We start from the raw sequence: 24,110 nt of genomic DNA, 5'->3' as shown, positions 1-24,110 counted from the left end.
TAAAGTACATCCTAGATAAGTAAATGCAGAATGAAGTACATCCTAGATAAGTAAAGGCAGAATGAAGTACTTCCTAGATAAGTAAACGGCAAATGAAGTATATCCTAGATAAGTAAACGACAAATGAAGTACATCCTAGATAAGTAAACGCCAAATAAAGTACATCCTAGATAAGCAAAGGCAGAATGAAGTACATCCTAGATAAGTAAAGGCAGAATGAAGTACATCCTAGATAAGTAAAGGCAGAATGAAGTACTTCCTAGATAAGTAAACGCCAAATGAAGTACATCCTAGATAAGTAAAGGCCAAATGAAGTACATCTTAGATAAGTAAACGCCAAATGAAGTACATCCTAGATAAGTAAACGTCAAATGAAGTACATCCTATATAAGTAAAGGCAGAATGAAGTACATCCTAGATAAGTAAACGCCAAATGAAGTACATCCTACATAAGTAAACGCCAAATGAAGTACATCCTAGATAAGTAAACGTCAAATGAAGTACATCCTAGATAAGTAAACGCCAAATGAAGTACATCCTAGATAAGTAAACGCCAAATGAAGTACATCCTAGATAAGTAAAGGCAGAATGAAGTACTTCATAGATAAGTAAAGGCAGAATGAAGTACATCCTAGATAAGTAAACGCCAAATGAAGTACATTCTAGATAAGTAAACGCCAAATGAAGTACATCCTAGATAAGTAAACGCCAAATAAAGTACATCGTAGAAAAGTAAAGGCAGAATGAAGTACATCCTAGATAAGGAAACGCCAAATAAAGTACATCCTAGATAAGTAAATGCAGAATGAAGTACGTCCTAGATAAGTAAAGGCAGAATGAAGTACTTCCTAGATAAGTAAACGGCAAATGAAGTATATCCTAGATAAGTAAACGCCAAATGAAGTACATCCTAGATAAGTAAACGCCAAATAAAGTACATCCTAGATAAGCAAAGGCAGAATGAAGTACATCCTAGATAAGTAAAGGCAGAATGAAGTACATCCTAGATAAGTAAAGGCAGAATGAAGTACTTCCTAGATAAGTAAACGCCAAATGAAGTACATCCTAGATAAGTAAAGGCCAAATGAAGTACATCTTAGATAAGTAAACGCCAAATGAAGTACATCCTAGATAAGTAAACGTCAAATGAAGTACATCCTATATAAGTAAAGGCAGAATGAAGTACATCCTAGATAAGTAAACGCCAAATGAAGTACATCCTACATAAGTAAACGCCAAATGAAGTACATCCTAGATAAGTAAAGGCAGAATGATGTACATCCTAGATAAGTAAAGGCAGAATGAAGTACATCCTAGATAAGTAAACGGCAAATGAAGTACTTCCTAGATATGTAAAGGAAGAATGAAGTACATCCTAGATAAGTTAAGGCTGAATGAAGTACATCCTAGATAAGTAAACGCCAAATGAAGTACATCCTAGATAAGTAAAGGCAGAATGAAGTACATCCTAGATAGGTAAACGCAGAATGAAGTACATCCTAGATAAGTAATGGAAGAATGAAGTACATCCTAGATAAGTAGAGGCAGAATGAAGTACATCCTAGATAAGTAAACTGCAAATGAAGTACTTCTTAGATAAGTAAACCGCAAATGAAGTACATCCTAGATAAGTAAACGGCAAATGAAGTACTTCCTAGATAAGTAAAGGAAGAATGAAGTACATCCTAGATAATTAAAGACCGAATGAAGTACATCCTAGATAAGTAAAGGCTGAATGAAGTACATCCTAGATAAGTAAAGGCCGAATGAATTCATCCTAGATAAGTAAAGGCCGAATGAATTCATCCTAGATAAGTAACGAAGTACATCCTAGATAAGTAAAGGCGAATGAAGTACATCCTTGATAAGTAAAGGCTGAATGAAGTACATCCTAGATAAGTAAAGGCCCAATGAAGTACATCCTAGATAAGTAAAGGCCGAATGAAGTACATCCTAGATAAGTAAAGGCCCAATGAAGTACATCCTAGATAAGTAAAGGCCCAATGAAGTACATCCTAGATAAGTAAAGGCCGAATGAAGTACATCCTAGATAAGTAAAGGCCCAATGAAGTACATCCTAGATAAGTAAAGGCCGAATGAAGTACATCCTAGATAAGTAAAGGCAGAATCTGCTTAGTGGTACGTTCGGCGTTAAACCCCCCCCCCCCCGAAATGAAACTCCCCTCTCGTAGGGAAGATGTTGGAAATTTGCGACTATTTTTTTAAAATTATATTTGAGATTTTAAAGTCAAACCATAACTTGCCCCAACGAAGCCCGGGGGGGGGCGGCTAAGTTTAAAATCTCCCTCTAGGGGGTTTTGAGGTTGAAATGCCACTCTTTAATAAAACAAAAAAAAAGCAAACAACCGTTACCAAATTACATGAGAGTTTTTTGTGTTGTTGTTGTTTTTTTTGACGTTAAAAGCCCCCTCTTCAATATAATACTAAAGCAAACAACAGTCATCCAATTCTATGAGGTTGCCCTTCCAGAGGGCTTTGAGTGAAACCTCCATTCATGAGTTTTGGGGTTAAAACCCCCTCTTCAATACAAAACTAAAGCGAAACCCCCTCCAGATGGTTTTTAGTTTAGAGACCACCACCACCCCACACACACACACAATGATGGTTTTGACGACACAACTCCACTTTTTGATTAAAAAAAAAAAAAGCAAACTACAATCACCAAATTCTATGATCGTAGCCAACAGGGTTTTGAGGTAATTCACCCGTCCCTTTCCAACAAAGGAAAAACAAAGCTAGAATTACTCAATTTCATGAGTGTAGCTAAAAGTAGTTTGAGAATTCTATTCCCCTTCAATCAAAATGAAAGCAAAACTATAGATACAATTTTCTGCCAGACCCTGCGCAGTGAATAGCAGACTTTGTTCAGACTTCGTCTTTTTTTAAATAGAAGATTAGCAGGATAATGCACTGCGTGTACACCTTTTTAGTTTTAAATACTGGAAATAATGATTGGCAAATGCGGGGTGCGTATACACACATATCACACACGCATATACCCACACACACATATACCCACACACGCATATATTTATGGGGAGAAAAAATCCCATCAAACTTCTCAACCCATCAAAAAAAAAAAAAAAGTTATCACTACGGCCATTATTATAGGTAAGTTAACCCAAACGTCTACATCATAAATAAACTAACCCCAAGTTTAACATCATAATCCTTGTAAATTCCACTGAGCCTTGAGAAACTTGTTGATGTAAGGGGAACATTCCAAACCGGAAAAGCGTGGAGCATTTTCGGATGTAGTACTTGATCCTTTCAATGTCACAACTCTGTTGAAAAAAACAAATAAAGTATAAATACTTACAAAATATTCGAGACTGAAGTTCTGTAAGCTTTATGGTTGTTTAGATAGCCTGGAGAGCAAAATGAAACCTAACAGACATGTTGTTGTTGTTGTTTTTTTGTGTTTTTTTTGCCGTGTAGGCCCTAATTATATGCAAGACTTCACATTCACTGACTCGCTCATTTAAATGACGACACTTTCTTCCATCGTAATCTTCTGTTCTACCCATCACTTACAGCAAAAGGGTTGTCAACAAATGTTAAGATCTTTCTTCCAATGTCTTTCATCTTAACATAAACTTCTTCCTCTAGGGAAGTAGCGTCTAAAAAACAGTAGACAGCATACTCCAGAAGTGAGTTGTAATTGTCTTTCACTTGACTCTCTCTGAAATGAAGTGAATTACTTTTTATTACAGTCTGGTGACACGAAGTGATAGACTAGCTTAATATAACATGTACATTACAAAGATAAAATAATGCAAAGCTAAAGTAGAAATAAAGGATTTTATCTATGAAATTTTTCAATATTCTTAATTTTTAGTAAACTAATATTTGATAATGTTAATATTTTGTTAAGCTAATATTAAGCATGTTAATAACTAGCAATGTTAATACTTAGTAATAATAATATTTAGAAGTCTAAATTTTTAGTAAATTTTTAGTAAACTCAATATTTTGTAGTGTTCTTATTTTGTAAAGTTTATATTAAGTAGGGTTAATATTTAGTAATGTTGATATTCATTAATAATATAATTTAATATTCTTATTATTTAGCCATGTTATATTTCATAATTTTAGCACTATTATTACTATTATTACTTAGTAATGCTAATATTTATTAATGCTAATTTGTATAATATTTTCATTTAGTAATATTTAGTTATGTTAATATTTCACAACCACATAGGAGTACAGATACCACCAACCAAGAATACATTTTTAATTCTACTTGGAATCCGAGAAGTTATTAATTTAGGGGGAACATTCCGAACCGGAAAACCTAATTCCCACAGTTTACTTCGACAGCAGATGCCAAGCTTAAGCTTTTTTTTTTGTTGTTGTTGTTGTTGTTTTTTGTATTTTTTAGTGATTCTCCACATCCTGTTAATTTAGATCTAAGTATTTAAATTACACAATGTCTTCAAATGTTTAGCCATTCAAATAAATGTAACATCTCGTTTGCTTTTTATTTCCGAACTGATTTCCATTTTAACTTGTCTAGCTGCAGCCTCCAGTTTTGAAATAAGATCTTGTACCTGGTTTGCATTTTTCCTATTGAGATTTACATCATATGCAAACCTGAGATTGAAAATAGGCCGCCCGCGTATGGTAACGTTACAAAATAGTGCAGGGTATCAGATGCTACAGGAAAGTACAGGGTATCAGACGCCACTGAAAAGTGCAGGGTATCAGAAACCAAGAAAGAAAGACAAATGAGATTGTAATTTTGCAATTCAACGCTCTGGCTGACTCTTAGGAAGAAATCCTCAGTACTGTGTAGAGACAACAACTGTATGTTATTTTGCCACAAAGCACAAGTACTGCAAAGACAGTCAAAGGGACAAATAATAACAATACACACATAATCAACAAACAAATTTGTTTAAATACTTAAATCTATTATTCTGCGGCCAACAATTAATTATTCTGTCGAAAATGTCTGCGTATAACCACGTGCATCTCATACCTAACTTCTCAAATTGCAATTTGACATGCAATGATGCAATGACCATTTATATATTGAGAACTGATTATTTTTAGTCAAAATACTATTCGACTTAAGATAGTGCAAATACGCAAACACCTAGTAATGTATTAATCTCATATTTAGTCATGTAATATTTAGAAATGTTCATATTTAGTAATCCGTGGGGGCGCGGTGGTTGAGTGGTTAAGCGCTTGCACATGACACCCTGCTTGTTAACCGTTGGTCAAAGAAACAGATGATCTTAACATCATCTGCCCTATATATATGGTTTTATCAGTATAAACAGCTGAATGATGGACTTGATGTAGAAGACAATATTTGTGAGTGCCTCTGGATGGAGAGCAACTCCTTAGATTTAGTTAGTGGTACTCACTTGAAGGTCTTAGTCTACTTACGTTACTGTGGCCAGTAATTCCTCCATAAATTTGTAGTAGGTTTGTGCATATTCATCTCCAGATTTAGTTTCCTCTGATTTGATTGGTTTACAAACAGCAGACAAAATGTTTCCAGCACTCTCTTTCTCCAACTCCTGACAAAGAAAGTACCCTAATACTTTCAGAAAGATTCATCTAGTGTAGTGGTCTTCAACGGGGGTGAAAAATTGGGGGTGGGGAGCGCTAGAAGCCCAAGGGCCGGTAGGGCCACTGGGCACAAAAGGGACACGCAGAGATGAAAGAAAAAAAAAAAACTAGATGCTCTGAAACAAAACGATTAAAATATTTCTTGATTTATTGGGAAAAAAATCGCACAAATTAATTTCATCTTTTAATTAAATGACTGATGCAAACTAGAGATACAATTGATGCAATTACATTTAATATAACTTTTTTAAAAGTATTTTTTTAAGCTTTTCTTGTTTAAATTTGTCGTCTCACGATTTAGTTTTACTTTAATTTGGCCGGGTTAGGGTTAGGGTTAGGGCGCTGGTGAATTTGTTCAAGAAACAATAATAGAAACTCATCTATAGTCTAGTTCTTTTTTTTTCCGAGATATTGTGTAATAAAACATTCTAGATCATTCAGACACCATGCCAAAATAAATGTAGAGGGGAACGGGAAGGGAACATTCACTTGTGGTCACTTCGGAAATGTTTAGTTCCTCTAGGACAATTTATTGGAATTTCAGAAAAAAAAAGAGGGAATGTTCCGGTTAAAATAAACACCATAACGCCTGGAACCCAATCAACGGGCGTAGCCGGTGTGTACTGCTAGTGTTTTTAATAACTCTATCACTCCTGAAAGGAAAAGGGGGACAACTTATGTCGCAATGTCTTATTCATTCATCTCCACAGCAATGTTCTGTTAATGTCATTTCAACGGTAGCGGATATCGAATTTCTAATAGAGACCAACCTTTAGATATGTTTTCACTTGCAGACCATTGTCCTGTAAACACTGATACGCCATGTTTAAGTGCAGAAGTGTCATGCTGTGGTCAAGTAGTCGGACAATACACAAATACAACCGCTTTTCTATTTTTTCGGAGGAACTTTCTCTGCGAAAAGTGCTGACCAATGAAAATAACTTCACATTAACACAAGAAAACAATGTGGGAATGGGGGTTAATTTTTCACATGACAACATCGACTATTCTCTTATCTAGATATATTTAATTCTCTTCATGGCCCAACCATGCCGGACACCACCAAAAGTCATGGAAAGATAACTCTTTTATTTCTGCAGGTCAGAGTAGAGTTACCCCACGTAACTTTTGCGGCGAAAAAAAAAAGGTAGGGGGGGGGGGAGGAACAAGTAATCTACTCTGTATTCACACATCCCTAAATAGCAGGGGCCGGACTTAACCATTGCGGGGCCCTATGCTAAACGGATTGTCCTGGCCCCGTTTGGGTAGGGATACGGATAATAAATGAAAATTAAGAGTTTGTATTAAAAAAAAATTCGTCTTTGCATTTATTTCATTCTTTACTACGTAGCCTACAGAATTACTTTACGAGCCTTGCATGTAGCGAAGTCATACAGTATAGCATAAAAATTATGTTTCCTACATAGATCAAGCTCAATAGCAAGAATTACCAAATGTTTCAATCTATCTTCGAGAATAGTTAACCTCAAGTAATTCTTCATTAGTTTGAGGCGCGAGAAGCTTCTTTCACCAGATTTCCACAATTACGGGTATTGTATAATGCCGTTTTTTTTTTTATCTTGTGTAGGATTGGCGTTTTCCATATTGATAAATGATAATTTTGTGTATATTTCAAGAGATTTTTATGAGTTTAAAAATTTTTAAAATAACTTCTGAAGATTTCCAGGACTTTTTCGTATATTTTGCAATTTCAGGAGATTTCCAGGAGCTCCTGATAAATCAGGAGGCCGCTGAAAATGATTATAGGTTATAAAATGGTTTAATTTAATAATTAACACCAAGAATTAGAGTGGGGCCTATTAAAGTGCGGGGCCCTGTGCGGTCGCATAGGTTGCAGTGGCCTAAGGCCGGCCCTTCTACTAGTTTTATATTTAACAACATCGGCTATTCTCCCATTGTACAGATGACAACATTGGCTATTCTCCCATTGTACAGATGACAACATTGGCTATTCTCCCATTGTACAGATGACAACATTGGTTATTCTCCCATTGTACAGATGACAACATTGGTTATTCTCCCATTGTACAGATGACAACATGGGCTATTCTCCCATTGTACAGATGACAACATTGGCTATTCTCCCATTGTACAGATGACAACATTGGTTATTCTCCCATTGTACAGATGACAACATTGGTTATTCTCCCATTGTACAGATGATAACATTGGCTATTCTCCCATTGTACAGATGACAACATTGGCTATTCTCCTATTGTACAGATGACAACATTGGCTATTCTCCCATTGTACAGATGACAACATTGGCTATTCTCCCATTGTACAGATGACAACATTGGTTATTCTCCCATTGTACAGATGACAACATTGGCTATTCTCCCATTGTACAGATGACAACAATGGTTATTCTCCCATTGTACAGATGACAACATTGGCTATTCTCCCATTGTACAGATGACAACATTGGCTATTCTTCCATTGTACAGATGACAACAATGGTTATTCTCCCATTGTACAGATGACAACATTGGCTATTCTCCCATTGTACAGATGACAACATTGGCTATTCTCCCATTGTACAGATGACAACATTGGTTATTCTCCCATTGTACAGATGACAACATTGGCTATTCTCCCATTGTACAGATGACAACATTGGCTATTCTCCCATTGTACAGATGACAACATTGGCTATTCTCCCATTGTACAGATGACAACATTGACTATTCTCCCATTGTACAGATAACAACATTGGTTATTCTCCCATTGTACAGATGACAACATTGGTTATTCTCCCATTGTATAGATGACAACATGGGCTATTCTCCCATTGTACAGATGACAACATTGGCTATTCTCCCATTGTACAGATGACAACATTGACTATTCTCCCATTGTACAGATAACAACATTGGTTATTCTCCCATTGTACAGATGACAACATTGGTTATTCTCCCATTGTACAGATGACAACATGGGCTATTCTCCCATTGTACAGATGCCAACATTGACTATTCTCCCATTGTACAGATGACAACATTGGTTATTCTCCCATTGTACAGATGATAACATTGGCTATTCTCCCATTGTACAGATGACAACATTGGCTATTCTCCCATTGTACAGATGACAACATTGGCTATTCTCCCATTGTACAGATGACAACATTGGTTATTCTCCCATTGTACAGATGACAACATTGGTTATTCTCCCATTGTACAGATGACAACATTGGCTATTCTCCCATTGTACAGATGACAACATTGGTTATTCTCCCATTGTACAGATGACAACATTGGCTATTCTCCCATTGTACAGATGACAACATTGGCTATTCTCCCATTGTACAGATGACAACATTGGTTATTCTCCCATTGTACAGATGACAACATTGGCTATTCTCCCATTGTACAGATGACAACATTGGCTATTCTCCCATTGTACAGATGACAACATTGGCTATTCTCCCATTGTACAGATGACAACATTGGCTATTCTCCCATTGTACAGATGACAACATTGGTTATTCTCCCATTGTACAGATGACAACATTGGTTATTCTCCCATTGTACAGATGACAACATTGGCTATTCTCCCATTGTACAGATGACAACAATGGTTATTCTCCCATTGTACAGATGACAACATTGGCTATTCTCCCATTGTACAGATGACAACATTGGCTATTCTCCCATTGTACAGATGACAACATTGGTTATTCTCCCATTGTACAGATGACAACATTGGCTATTCTCCCATTGTACAGATGACAACATTGGCTATTCTCCCATTGTACAGATGACAACATTGGCTATTCTCCCATTGTACAGATGACAACATTGGCTATTCTCCCATTGTACAGATGACAACATTGGTTATTCTCCCATTGTACAGATGACAACATTGGTTATTCTCCCATTGTACAGATGACAACATTGGCTATTCTCCCATTGTACAGATGACAACATTGGTTATTCTCCCATTGTACAGATGACAACATTGGCTATTCTCCCATTGTACAGATGACAACATTGGCTATTCTCCCATTGTACAGATGACAACATTGGCTATTCTCCCATTGTACAGATGACAACATTGGCTATTCTCCCATTGTACAGATGACAACATTGGTTATTCTCCCATTGTACAGATGACAACATTGGTTATTCTCCCATTGTACAGATGATAACATTGGCTATTCTCCCATTGTACAGATGACAACATTGGTTATTCTCCCATTGTACAGATGACAACATTGGTTATTCTCCCATTGTACAGATGATAACATTGGCTATTCTCCCATTGTACAGATGACAACATTGGCTATTCTCCCATTGTACAGATGACAACATTGGCTATTCTCCCATTGTACAGATGACAACATTGGCTATTCTCCCATTGTACAGATGACAACATTGGTTATTCTCCCATTGTACAGATGACAACATTGGCTATTCTCCCATTGTACAGATGACAACAATGGTTATTATCCCATTGTACAGATGACAACATTGGCTATTCTCCCATTGTACAGATGACAACATTGGCTATTCTCCCATTGTACAGATGACAACATTGGTTATTCTCCCATTGTACAGATGACAACATTGGCTATTCTCCCATTGTACAGATGACAACATTGGCTATTCTCCCATTGTACAGATGACAACATTGGCTATTCTCCCATTGTACAGATGACAACATTGGCTATTCTCCCATTGTACAGATGACAACATTGGTTATTCTCCCATTGTACAGATGACAACATTGGCTATTCTCCCATTGTACAGATGACAACATTGGCTATTCTCCCATTGTACAGATGACAACATTGGTTATTCTCCCATTGTACAGATGACAACATTGGTTATTCTCCCATTGTACAGATGACAACATTGGTTATTCTCCCATTGTACAGATGACAACATTGGCTATTCTCCCATTGTACAGATGACAACATTGGCTATTCTCCCATTGTACAGATGACAACATTGGCTATTCTCCCATTGTACAGATGACAACATTGGTTATTTTCCCATTGTACAGATGACAACATTGGTTATTCTCCCATTGTACAGATGACAACATTGGCTATTCTCCCATTGTACAGATGACAACATTGGCTATTCACCCATTATTGACGTAAAAATATAAATTCTAACAACTTTAAATTTTGGCACTAAACAAACTGACGTCTTAATTCATTTGTCCAACCTTACACACATATGACAGATAGCATTATATAGGCCTACATACATGAATGTCTTAAGGCTTGTGACATAACGCAAATGTATTAATTTGCTTATGAAAGGTTGAGGTCACCGAAACTGAGTCCCATACTTTCAGACCGTAATTTTGATCTAGATGAAAAATCAGATAGTGAGAATAGAGTCATAGACCATACGAAACTTTGAGTGAGACCTGGATCCTAATCCTTACTGTCAGCTATTGATAAATAGTTTCTTTATGTATCCTTCCTGTGCACACACGCAAGCGTCTAAGATCCATTTTTGTTCACCCTAAAGTTACTCTACAAATTGACGTGATTTTGCTAGAGTGAGATTAGACCTATAATAGATATCTATTGTGCAAGCCAGTTGACAAGTTTTTCTTTCAAATACTTTGAAATGTGCACACATTTTTATAGTTATTATAATATTAATGATAATATTTGCGTGATGAATATCTAAATCTTTATATGGGTAATATGTTCGCAATCGTAAACTGATAGTTTGAAATTAAATATTTATATCTTATCATTTGATTCATTGTCCATTTCATTAGCATTGTGTGAATATTTTCAAAATAATAAATTCTTTTATTTTAAATCAATATCACCATGTGGTTACGTGTGTGCATGATGTGTGTGTCGTGCGCGCGTGAAGTTTTCTTTGTATTTAATATTGGTGTTTTAGCGTATAGGAAGTAGTTTCTTTTAGGTGCGTTTTGTTGTCTAGAATATTGTGTGTGTGTGTGTGTGTTTATGTCATCCTTAGTTCCCGCAAGAGAGAGAGAGAGAGAGAGCTTCTGTTGTTGGCTGGTTAGCTAGTTTTTTGTTTACCCGTTGTAACGGTACGTAAGTACATAGTTTTATTAAGGAGGATGATCTTTCGGTACGGGTGTCGCTATTGAAAAGTTCTTTATTGTAGCGGCATCGCTAGATCTAGGTTTTCTTTTCGTTTCAGGGTGTTAGGCTTAGGGCTTTGGGAAAGTTTGTCGCCTTTCCACCAATGGAGTCGTATAGTAACTATTGTTGTTGCGGTGTAGGGAGTTGATGGTCTGTAGGGCGCCGAGATGGAGTGTGAGCGTGAAAAGTGTGTTATTGAAACCTATTGGTGTGATATTGGACTAATTATTAATCAAATGCTAACATCAATGATTTTGATGTAAATGTAAATATGTTGTTAACTTACAATTAAGTATTATTAAATATTGTTCCTGTTGCCAACTGTTGTTATTCACTAAATGTTCAGTTGTATAAATTGTATTCAATGTTCGTAGTTTACATGCTATTACCTTTAGGTTCTTGCGTTACACTGTTCAGGCTGCGGATACTGGACTGTAATATCATACCCTAACTAACTAATCTGTTATCCCACCCTGATAGTGTGCATATTTTAGTATACTGTTAAGTGAATTAATTAATTGTTTTCACATATTAAAAATATATCTTTTATTTTAATATATTGTAATATCATAAAATTAATTTATACTAATTAAAATTACACCTACACACACAAACATATATATATAACATAATGAGCATTGAGATATACCTCAACCTTAAATATCTTTAATAACACATATAATTTAAAAACCCGAATTGTTCATCAACAAATGTAGGCCTGGTCCTGTTCTTCTGCTCAGACGTGAAAGTAAGAGAACTAACAAAACTGACATTTTGTTTCACATTAGAGTTGCTAACACTCAAATATCTGATATACTAGGAGTCAATAATTTAAATTTAATGAACTTACCAGGCAATAGACACTATCTTTGCAAAAGTGAATTGCGCCATTTGCCAACCTTCGGTTCCATATTTAGGGCTTGTTTCGATCGTGAGTTTGTCACAGAGAGCATCCAAACTTAAGAACACATCTTGTACGCCTCGCTTCTTGATGTTTGTGTCATTGTTTGTTAATGAAGTTACTTCCCTTCTAAAAGTATTGTTAATTCTTTATTGTTGTGTGCAAAATTTTGACTTTTAATAAGCCTCTCCATCTTAAGAATTAAGAAAGAAAGAATAGAAAACAAACGAAATATAAAAATCGTTTTGAAAAAAAAAAAGCTTACCTAAGGGGAAGTACTGCGCACATTCAACTATATCTCTCAATAATGCAGAAGTAATTTCGTTAGTTAGTTTGATATCAAAGAAATGTTTGCCACAGTTCGTGCATGTGAATGCAACTGTTTTAGGGCTAGCTGATGGAGACCAATCGTTCTCGATTTGATTGGGCAGTTTTCTTTCTTGGTTAGGGCTGCTTCCTTTTTCTCCCGGCACATCCCAGCACGCTCACTCTGTCTCCATACTGTCCGATCTTGTTCAATTACCTCCCATATACTTTCAGTGATGCCCATAGTTCTCAGATCTTGTTCAATTACCTGCCATATACTTTCAGTGATGCCCATAGTTCTCAGATCTTGTTCAATTACCTCCCATATACTTTCAGTGATGCCCATAGTTCTCAGATTTTGTTCAATTACCTGCCACATACTTTCAGTAATGCCCATAGTTCTCAGATCTTGTTCAATTACCTCCCATATACTTTCATTGATGCCTGTAGTTCTCAGATCTTGTTCAATTACCTCCAACATACTTTCATTGATGCCTGTAGTTCTCAGATTTTGTTGAAGTCTTGAGCGTCCCTTGGGTCTGACTCCCTTCGCAAGTTCAACATAGAGCAGGGGTTCTCAGCCTGTGGGTCGCGACCTTCTTGGGGGTGGATTGACGATATGCCAGGGGTCGCCTAAGACCATTGAAAATATGGATTGTTATTGTCTATTCCTCTACTGATGTATGTGTGTGTGTGTGGGGGGGGGGGTCGCGGCAGAGTGGGGGATTGTAAAAAGGGGTCGCCGAGCATAAAAGGTTGAGAACTGCTGACATAGAGGATGTCTTTAGGAATTCTTCCGACTGGCATGCGGGTGACATGTCCGAGCCTATGTAGTCTTCTGTGTCTAAATAGCATAGTTACTGATTGTATTGGCCAAAATTCAAAACATTTTGATTTGAAACACGATCATGGGTGTAGCCGGGGGGGGGGCCGAAATGAAATCCCTCCCGCAGGGGGGGGGGTGGTCGAAATTTAGTGACTTATTTTTGTTTATTTAAAAAAAATACCTCTTCAATATTAAAAAAGCAAATTACGCAATCGAAATGCTATTAGCGTAGCCAAAGGGAGTTTTGAGTTTAAACCCCCCTTCAGCGGGGTTTGATGCTGAAAAATAACGCTTCAATATAAAAATAAAGTAAATTACACACTAAAATTCTTTGAGCGTAGTTTGAGCCCCCCTACTCCAGATGGCGTTTTTTTAAAAGTTAAAAACCCCTCCAGATGGTTTTTAGTTTTAAATCCCCCTACAGAGGGTTTTGAGGTTGAAAACCCCCCTCTTCAATATTATTCTAAAGCAAACTACTATCACCGAATACTCCAGAGATTTTTTTATAGTTTAAAACCCTTCAACAGATGATTTTGACGATAAAACATTCCTTTTCGATTTAAAATCTAAAGCAAACTATAGTCACCTAATTCCAAGTCGTAGCCAAGAGAGGTGACAAATTTCTACCAGTGGCTGGGCGCCATTAATAAAGTGCAGTGAATAGTCTGCCAAAATTGAAAAAGACTAACTGTGACTCAACAAAGATAGCTAAGAAGGATTTTAGGAGTCAGTTATAGAGATCGGGTCTCAATCAAGGAAATCCTATGTTGAACTGGGAGTCGACCCCTGAGTAAGTTTGGTACAGAGCGTAGAAATGAGGTTTGCAGGACAGGTTCTCCGACAAAGTTGAATTACGCATACAAAGAGTTGCGATGACATGGCGGCCATTACGAGGAAAGCGCAAACAGGGACATCCTAGTACAACTTCACGCCACACTTTCATGGAGGTCCTCTGAACAGATGGGAAGAGGCTTCAATGCGCTGAACGGCGCGGGAGGATCTAAGTCATTAAGAATAGCACATTAGATTTTTGAAATATATATATATATATATATATATATATATATATATATATAGATAGATAGATAGATAGATAGATAGATAGATAGATAGATAGATAGATAGATAGATAGATAGATAGATAGATAGATAGATAGATAGATAGATAGATAATTTATGGTTAGGGGGGGAGCCCAAAACCACCACACCCACACACAAATCCTGGCTACGCCCATGGACACGATTACTTGTGCGTCTCAGGCAGCGTAATGGAAAACTGTTTAATATATGGTCTATATACATCATCTGCCCTATAGACCATGTAGAGACGCACTTTTGGTGACTGATAGTGAACGCAATTATGACGACATAAAATGCAAAGCGAGACTGTAGCTTAGCTAGATTAAACGGACAGTTGAGGCTTTCATAGAGGTAACATCGTTCTTGATAGTGACTGAGACTAGACTTAAATTAAACAGTTATACTTCATACGCCTGTTGGTTGTTCACTCTATTTGTGGAGTTGTATTATTCGTCTACAAGTCTGTAATCAAGAACTCGCTAGTAATTTGACGCGTACAGAAACACGAAACCTATATTGCTGAACAGTACAAGCTATACAGACTCAGATTACACATTTGTATCTCTCCAACCACAAGGTCTGAAAGGGGAACTTTACTTTTTTTTTTTAGTTTTACTAATAATTTACTATAACAGAACTCGTACACATAACAGACTTATTATTTTATATTTTTCATACATTAATACATATACTTTTGTTAATGGTCTTAATGAAATAATAATAAATGAAATAGTAATAACCTAACAATGGAATTGAGATAATTTTTTATTATTAAATGTAAAAAAAACCAAAGAAATGATAATCGATTTTCGTAGGGACATGAAGGGAAATGATATTGTTTCTGTAGCTGGAGAGACTATTGAAATTGTGCAAACCTTTAAATACCTTGGTACTATCCTAGACAATAAACTAAATTTTACTGCAAATACTGATTATATCAGCAAAAAAGGGCAGCAAAGATTACGACTACTAAGAAAACTGTCCTCGTTTAATGTTAGCGAAAAGGCCTTGGCTATGTTTTATCACGCTCACATCTGCAATATTTTAAGTTTCAATATCACTGCCTGGTATGGCAATCTGAGCATTAAAAATAGGAATAAACTTTATAGAATCCTAAATGCTGCTGGCAAAATCATTGGCAAAAAACAAACCCCATTTGGTCAGTTGTTTGAGACAAACATCTATAAAAAAGCTAACAAGATCCTCGAAATAAAGAATCACCCTTTGTGTCAGGATTTTGTGATTTTACCATCACAAAAGAGATACAAGACACCGATAGCAAAGACAAACAGACACAAACACTCTTTTGTTCCCCTGGCAATCAAATCATTAAATAAGAACAATCTGATATAAACTTTGTCACATGTAAATTATGAGTGAGTCTGGTGTGAATGTACACTTTGGTTTCTTATAGTTATAATGTTTTTTGTTTGGTGTAATGCACAAATTGTAAGACAAATTTCCTTACGGATAATAAAGATTATTATTATTATTATTATTACAGAAAGATCCTAAGTATCACGTTCATTCAAAGACCGCATTACAAATGAAGAGATTAGAGACAGTGTTACTACAGCGATTGGACCCCACGATGACCTATTAACTAGTAAAAAAAAACGCTAACTTAAACTCTATGGCCATAGAGGTCATTACAAGGTCCTCAGGGCTCGCAAAGACCTTCCTTCAGGGAACAGTACCAGGAAAAAGAAGAAGCAAACAGAATAAGCGACACCATAAAAGAATGGACGGCCTGCCATTGAAAGAGGTTCTAACCAAAGCAAAAGACAGAGAGGAATGGAGAAAGATGGTCGAGAAATCTTGCGTGGTGCCTGTCGTGCGCATCTGGTAGGGTATTTTCGTTTGAGCACCATAAGGTCTTATTAGTTCTGTTTCTAAGGATGCGCTATATTGGTGTCATTGTTCTCTTGTTGTGCCTTGAGATGAGTCTCTTTGTGTTCTCTTGGTGTGCCTTGAGATTGAGTTATCTGTGTGGTGTTATTCCCCAGTATTGGTTAGGGACGCAGGCTTGGGACTCTACTGGAGTCAAGTCTGAGTTGTAGGCTTGGTAGTTGACTATTGCCCGTGGCGTTGGGTTGGCGTTGTGAGGCCGGATTGACTATGGCACTGAGATTAAGGTGTGCTATAGCCCGTTGAATGTAATCTGTAATTGCCATTGAAATTTATTCATAATGTATGCCACATAATATCATATATATCATTAACTCATTAAACCTTTGTTGTTATATGCAATATTGTTATTCACTAGTATACGTTAATAGTTTGGTTTATTCGTTCCTAGATATGTATTGCATAAATTGATTACTGGACTGTTAGGGGTGCCCAGGCAGACGAGCCAAGGCTAAATTATAACCCCGGCATAAAGCTAATAAACACTGCTCAGGTGGGGAGCCCGGCGGAGTACATCATACCCTAGATGAGCGCGAGGACAAAACCCACCTGACAGAAATGGGGGCTCTGGGAAACAATATGTAAATGTCAACTTTGTGACCTCTGTGTCCTTGATTTGACCGCTAGGGCCAGTATAAAATGCAGATACATAATGGATTATGTTTTGTATATTTTAAAGTGATCAGTAAATACATTTATGATGTTAAAGCGGTCTGCTGTTGTGCAGCACTAAATAGATTAGACGGGCATTCGTTGTATTTTGCGTAATGGGATTGGTTCACAATGTGTATCGAGAAACTTAGAGTGTGTAGTTACTCTTTGAAACTATTGTAACCTGTTCTTTTATTTATTGTCACCAACGCCTGAATCCTCTGACTCTGAGCGGCAACGTGTGAGTGGATCGAGTGCCTGTCGACGGGATCGACCGGAAACTGTGTGTCTTGCTGGCTGGTGTACCGGAACCGTCCTGAAGTTAGAACCGTTGGTCTGCTCCAGTGGCTTTGGTTGTCTGTGGCTTTTCTCTTCTGCGGAGCCTGGAGTGAGGCGATTTTCTTCCGACGCGGGATACTGAGCAGATAAGTCCTTGGCCCTGTTTTTGTCGATGCGCCCTTGATTTCAGTTAGCCCGTTGTAATTTAGAAATAATATATATATTTTTTTCCTTTTTATCTCTATGATCTAACTTTGGTTTTTGTTAGCGATAGTTAGACTGCAAGTATTATTTAATAGTCTGTGTGATGGAGACGAGGTTGACTCTAACCGCCCAGTTCATCAGTGACGGCCGTGCTCTCGGGTATGATGGTGAGAGGTTGGAGAGGTATGTGGCAGAGCAGAAGGTTGAATACGAGAGAGCCAAGAAGGAGGAGTTTGAACGAGAGACGGCTAGGCTTGAGCGAGAGGAGAGATTGAAGAAAGAGGCGAAGGCGGAGGAAGAGAGGTTGAGAAAAGAGGCGAAGGCGGAGGAAGAGAGGTTGAGAAAAGAGGCGAAGGCGGAGGAAGAGAGGTTGAGAAGAGAGGCGAAGGCAGATGAGGCCGCCAGACATGAACGAGAGGAGAGGGCCAGGCGTGAGGAACACGAGAGGTGGAAGGAGAGAGATGCTAGAGAGGAGCTCAAGAGAAAAGATGAACTGGAGTTGGCACGGCTTAAAGAGAAGTCGGCGCCAGAGGCAGGTGCAGTGGTAGGTCAGGCAGTTGAGGTGCGACAAAAGAGTGTCTTGGACAGGCTAGACAAGAACTTCCAAGGCATGAAGGAAGAGGACGATCTTCTGGCGTACCTGACGCACTTCGAGGCCGTGGCAGCAAGGTGTAAGATTGAGAGTAAAGAGTGGGCCCTACTGTTGTCCTACAAACTGACGACACCTCTCAAAAACTTTATGTTGAGGGACAGTCTGTTCCTCAGCGACAAGTATGAGGATGTCAAAACGGCACTTCTCCGCCACGCAGACATTAATGCGGAGACATGCCGCAAAAGGTTCCACCGGGTCAAACCACGGCAGAATGACTTCCGTGGGTATGTGACTGAGCGGAGGACCGCGCTGGACAACTGGTGCAAAATGGCCGAGGTAGGAAAGACAGTAGATGAGATCAAAGATCTCTTGATTAAAGACGGGATACTTGAAAATGTTTCAGGGGAGGTCTATCGACAACTTGTTCTAAACAAGCAAAACACTGTGGAGAACATGTTAGACATTATAGAGGGGTTTAAAGTCGCGAATTCGGGGGCGTCGCTTGCTAAAGAAGAAAGTGTTTATGTTGCGGCGGCGTGTGGCGAAGCAGTGAATCGTGGCCCGGCCGTTGAAAGAAAAGTGATTGTTTGCTTCGGGTGTGGCATGAAAGGCCACAAGTCAGTTGAATGCCCTCAACGTTCGCCAGTAGCGAACTCCACCCCTGTTGCGGATGGAAGGTCTAAGAAAGCACCCGCAACCCCTGCAAACTCTCACCCAAATAGAAATGTTTCATTAGGGCGTTATCGGAGGCAATTTGACGGTAGTGGGCGCAGAATCCGCGGCACGAGCACGAGACGGCAAAGTTATGACGTGGAGGGGCGTCCGCCTGATAACGGATACGGAAGGTCAGGTGGTACAGGGGCGTACGCACCGAGACCCAACTATAACAACAGAACCTTTGGCCCACCGATTAGATACAGGTGACTGAGTGGTCCACATGATGTGCAAAATTGTTGCAATTGTTCCCTAGGAAAGGGTCTTGATTTTTTTCCCCTTGTAAAAAAGAAACATTATCTTATGTGGATAAATCGTTGCGTGACAGATCGGTAGGCAAGTTGAAGTTTGAAAGTGGTAGAGTAAATGGTAAAGTTGTGTCTGTGCTGAAAGATTCTGGTTCAAGCGTGATAGGTATTAGGAGTTCGTTAGTTGGAAAGAATGATATGATTCCTGGAAGTTATAGGTTGAAACTTGTTGATGGGACAGTGAGAGATTACCCGTTAGCGTGCGTTGACATTGAGACTGAATATATTGTTGGTAAGTTTGTAGTAGCATGTTTTTGGGATCCAGTGGCAGACCTAATTATTGGGAATATAGATTTGAACGGTGGCAGTCAGCTTGGTTGTGCTGCTGTAACTAGGGCGATGAAAGAGAGAGAAAATGATGACAATGTTATGAATGACAGTGGAGTGCTGGAAGATTGTCGTGATGTTCTAGGTACAAGTGATGACTTTTTACGTGAGCAATTGAGTGATCCATCGTTGAAAGATCTCTGGGAGCGGCAGGTAGATAACTGTGTGGATAATAAGAAGAATGGATGTGTAGAATTTAAAGTATTTGATAGATTGTTGTATAGAGTATTTAAGGGAGAATGTGGTGAGGAAGAGAGACAGTTAGTTGTACCGTCGTCTAAGAGGGAGCTTGTGTTAAGAACGGCGCATGAGAGTATGCTAGCGGGTCACTTTTCAATAAGGAAAACGAAAGGCAAAATTTATAAATATTTTTTTTGGCAAGGTTTAGACAGGGATGTGAAAGAGTTTGTGAAATCGTGTGATGTGTGTCAGAAAGCTAGAACACCACGTCGTTGTGACAGAGTGGAACTGGGTCGTATGAATGTGATTTTCACCCCATTTTTTAAGGTGGCCATTGACATTGTTGGCCCATTGGAGCTATCAGAAAATAAAAACAGGTTTATTTTAACCTTAGTGGATATTGCTACAAGATGGCCGGAGGCTATTCCACTACGTAATATAAATACAGAGACGGTAATCGAGGCACTAACCACCATATTCAGCCGAATCGGACTGCCTTGTGAAATATTGTCGGATCAGGGGGGTCAGTTTACCTCCGAACTGTATAACCAGGTGTGTGAGTTCTTCTCAATTAAACCGGTGCACTCTACTGTGTTTCACCCTTCCTCGAATGGTCAAATTGAGAGGCTAAATGGGACTTTGAAGTCGTTCCTTAGGAAGGTCACCCAACATAGCCCACGGGACTGGGATAGAAAGATAACTGCCGCATTATTTGCATTTAGGGAAGTTCCTAATGAGACAACTGGTGTGTCTCCGTTTCAACTTGTCTATGGTAGACAAATGAGGGGTCCGTTGTCTATTTTAAAACGAGTTTTTACAAATAGGGAAGAAGAAACGGAGCATAAAAATGTATTTAGCTACCTATTGGACTTGAAAGAAAGGTTGTCTGTCGTTACCGCTATTGCTAGTGAAAATGACCAAGTAAATAAAAGAAAATATAAAGTCCAGTACGACAAGTATTCATCCAATCGGGACATAGAAGCGGGAGATTGTGTGTTGGTTTTAAAACCACAAAGAGAAAATAAGTTGTCTGTATTTTGGCAGGGCCCGTATAAGGTTGTCAAAAAAATGTCAAAGTTTAACTTTATTGTACAGAAGGACGAGAAGCTGAAAATGTACCATATTAATAGGCTTATGAAGTATCATTGTCGGGTAGGGAAAGTAGATGATGTAGTTAGTATTAATACTATTGGTGATGAAAATAAGTTTCTATCAGCCAATATGGTGTCTGTCGTGAGCGACGAAGACGCAGATACTGAAGGGTTGTCTAAGGAAGATGCGCTGCCTAACATTCCAACGTTGGAAGTTAGCCAGAAGTCAGACGGGAATATCTTGGCGCAGGTCAAAATAAACCCCGATCTTAGTTCTGTGCAGAGAAATCAGGTTGATGATGTTCTAAATGAGTTTAGGGATATCATTTCAGATTCGCCTGGTAGAGCAAAGGTAGAGAAATTTTCTATTACGTTAACAGATACAAAGCCTATCGCACTAAAGCCATACGCGGTTCCCATACATATGAGGGATAAAGTTAAGCAAGAAGTTGACAGTATGCTTGAGTTGGGAATAATTGGTCCCACGAACTCGCCATATGCAGCCCCGGTAGTCATTATTAAAAAGAAAGATGGGTCGTTAAGACCATGTATAGATTTTAGAAAACTTAATAATGTAACTCAAATCCCGGCTGAAGTGATACCTGAGCAGGAGGAGTTGTTTAACAAATTGTATAAGGCCAAATATTTTACTTTAGTTGATCTTACTAAAGGTTACTGGCAGATTCCCATTAGTGAGGAAAGTAAACCATACACAGCTTTTCGTGTATTGGGGGAACATTATATGTTTCACTATTTACCTTTTGGGTTAAGTGGGGCCCCAAATCATTTTAATAGGGTCGTTAAACGTATGCTGCAAGGTTTGCAAAACGTTTTATTTTACTTCGATGATATATGTATCTTCAGTGAAGATTGGGATACACATTTGAAAAGTGTCCGTAATGTTTTCGGCGCTCTTAGGGAAAATGGTTTTACGTTAAAGCCAGCCAAATTAGAAGTGGGGTTTACTAATGTTAAGTTTCTTGGACATAATGTAGGGCAGGGGGTTGTTAAGCCTGATCCTAGTAATGTTAAGAAAATTCTAGAGTTTAAAACGCCCACAACAAAAAAGGAGATTCGTAGCCTCATTGGGTTGGTGAATTATTATAGCAGGTTCATACCGAGATTCTCTGATCTAGTGTACCCTTTTACTGATCTATTGTGTCGGGGTCGGTCTGTTAAAGTGCACTGGAATCATGAGTGCGCGGAGGCCTTGAGCAGGGTGCAGGCGTATCTGTGTAGGTACCCCATTCTTCGTTTGCCTGATCCTTCATTGCCATTTTTTCTTCAGACCGATGCTTCGGACAAAGGAATCTCCGGTATACTGAGTCAGTGCGTGAAAGGTGTTCTGCATCCCGTCAAGTATGTGAGTCGCAAATTGTTGCCTCGGGAGCAGAGGTATTCCATCATCGAGAGAGAAGGCTTGGCTATTGTATTTGCCATTAGAAAACTGGACAGATACCTTAGGGGAACGACGTTTCACCTTCAGACAGACCACAAGGCCTTGGCTTACCTCCGGAGCACGAACTTTACGAACCACCGTGTTACGAGGTGGGCGCTGATGCTCCAGGACTACAATTTCGACGTGTGTCACATAAAAGGAGAGGACAATATACTTGCAGACTTGTGCTCAAGACTGGTGTGATTCGCACAAGAAGACTATTTTATTATAGCTATTGCTTGATATGTATGAATATGTATGTAATATGTACTGCTTGTTTTTATTATGCATTGTAATGTTATAAAAGTTTTATGCTGGATGTTGTTCTTTGCGACATCATCTATGTGAATAATTATGTAATTTTGACTTTATGAAGGTTGTATTCTTCGGCTTCAATGTTGGCAATGTTTCCAAATTCCTTTTGCTGTCTATATACTTCAGTTTTCAATTTCTTTTTTGAAGACTGGACTTGTTTTCGCAAGATCCAGTTAGAGGGAGAGGGGGGATGTCGTGCGCATCTGGTAGGGTATTTTCGTTTGAGCACCATAAGGTCTTATTAGTTCTGTTTCTAAGGATGCGCTATATTGGTGTCATTGTTCTCTTGTTGTGCCTTGAGATGAGTCTCTTTGTGTTCTCTTGGTGTGCCTTGAGATTGAGTTATCTGTGTGGTGTTATTCCCCAGTATTGGTTAGGGACGCAGGCTTGGGACTCTACTGGAGTCAAGTCTGAGTTGTAGGCTTGGTAGTTGACTATTGCCCGTGGCGTTGGGTTGGCGTTGTGAGGCCGGATTGACTATGGCACTGAGATTAAGGTGTGCTATAGCCCGTTGAATGTAATCTGTAATTGCCATTGATATTTATTCATAATGTATGCCACATAATATCATATATATCATTAACTCATTAAACCTTTGTTGTTATATGCAATATTGTTATTCACTAGTATACGTTAATAGTTTGGTTTATTCGTTCCTAGATATGTATTGCATAAATTGATTACTGGACTGTTAGGGGTGCCCAGGCAGACGAGCCAAGGCTAAATTATAACCCCGGCATAAAGCTAATAAACACTGCTCAGGTGGGGAGCCCGGCGGAGTACATCATACCCTAGATGAGCGCGAGGACAAAACCCACCTGACAGTGCCCACCAGACTAACGAAGAGAAGGGGAATAACCATGACGAGTAAATTTCAAGATAACTTTTTCTTTCTCTGCACCTCTCTCTTTATTTCTAGATTGATAATTCTCTCATTCTCTCCCTTTCTCTCTCTCTCTCTCTCTCTCTCTCTCTCTCGCTGTTTCGCAACTCTTTTTATCTCTCCCCGCCTTGGTCTCTAGCCATCTCTTTCTTTCTCTCTCTCTTTCTCTCTTTTTTTCTCTCTCTTTCTCTTTTTCTTTCTCTCTCTCTCTTTCTTTCTCTCTTTCTCTGTTTCTTTCTATCTCTCTCTCTTTCTTTCTCTTTCTCTATCTTTTTTTCTCTTTCTCTCTTTCTTTCTCTCTCTCTCTTTCTCTCACTTTCAGTCTTTTTTACTTTATCTTTCTCTCTCTTTCTTACTATTGATCTCTATCTCTTTCTTTGTCTCTCTCTCT

At 38.4% G+C, this 24,110-nt stretch overlaps 1 protein-coding gene across 2 annotated transcripts in view; it reads right to left on the bottom strand.

Moving 5' to 3' along the window:
• Window positions 1–24,110, bottom strand: part of LOC106074968 (uncharacterized) — a 69,869-nt gene that overhangs the window by 42,118 nt on the left and 3,641 nt on the right. For both annotated transcript variants that reach the window (XR_008780026.1, XM_056043191.1), the window contains exons 2-6: window positions 12,567–12,810; window positions 6,378–6,531; window positions 5,422–5,555; window positions 3,556–3,703; window positions 3,172–3,305 (exon numbers count right to left, since the gene is read on the bottom strand). Coding sequence is in view for 1 of the 2 variants with exons in the window: in XM_056043191.1 (XP_055899166.1) it covers window positions 3,172–3,305; window positions 3,556–3,703; window positions 5,422–5,555; window positions 6,378–6,531; window positions 12,567–12,607 (611 nt within the window). In the remaining variant the exon portion in view is untranslated. The remainder of the gene's footprint in view (window positions 1–3,171; window positions 3,306–3,555; window positions 3,704–5,421; window positions 5,556–6,377; window positions 6,532–12,566; window positions 12,811–24,110) is intronic.

Source organism: Biomphalaria glabrata, chromosome 1, assembly GCF_947242115.1.
Source record: "Biomphalaria glabrata chromosome 1, xgBioGlab47.1, whole genome shotgun sequence".
Lineage (NCBI taxonomy): Eukaryota > Metazoa > Mollusca > Gastropoda > Planorbidae > Biomphalaria > Biomphalaria glabrata.
Note: the sequence above shows the minus strand (reverse complement) of the source record. Positions and strands in the feature narration are given on the sequence as shown.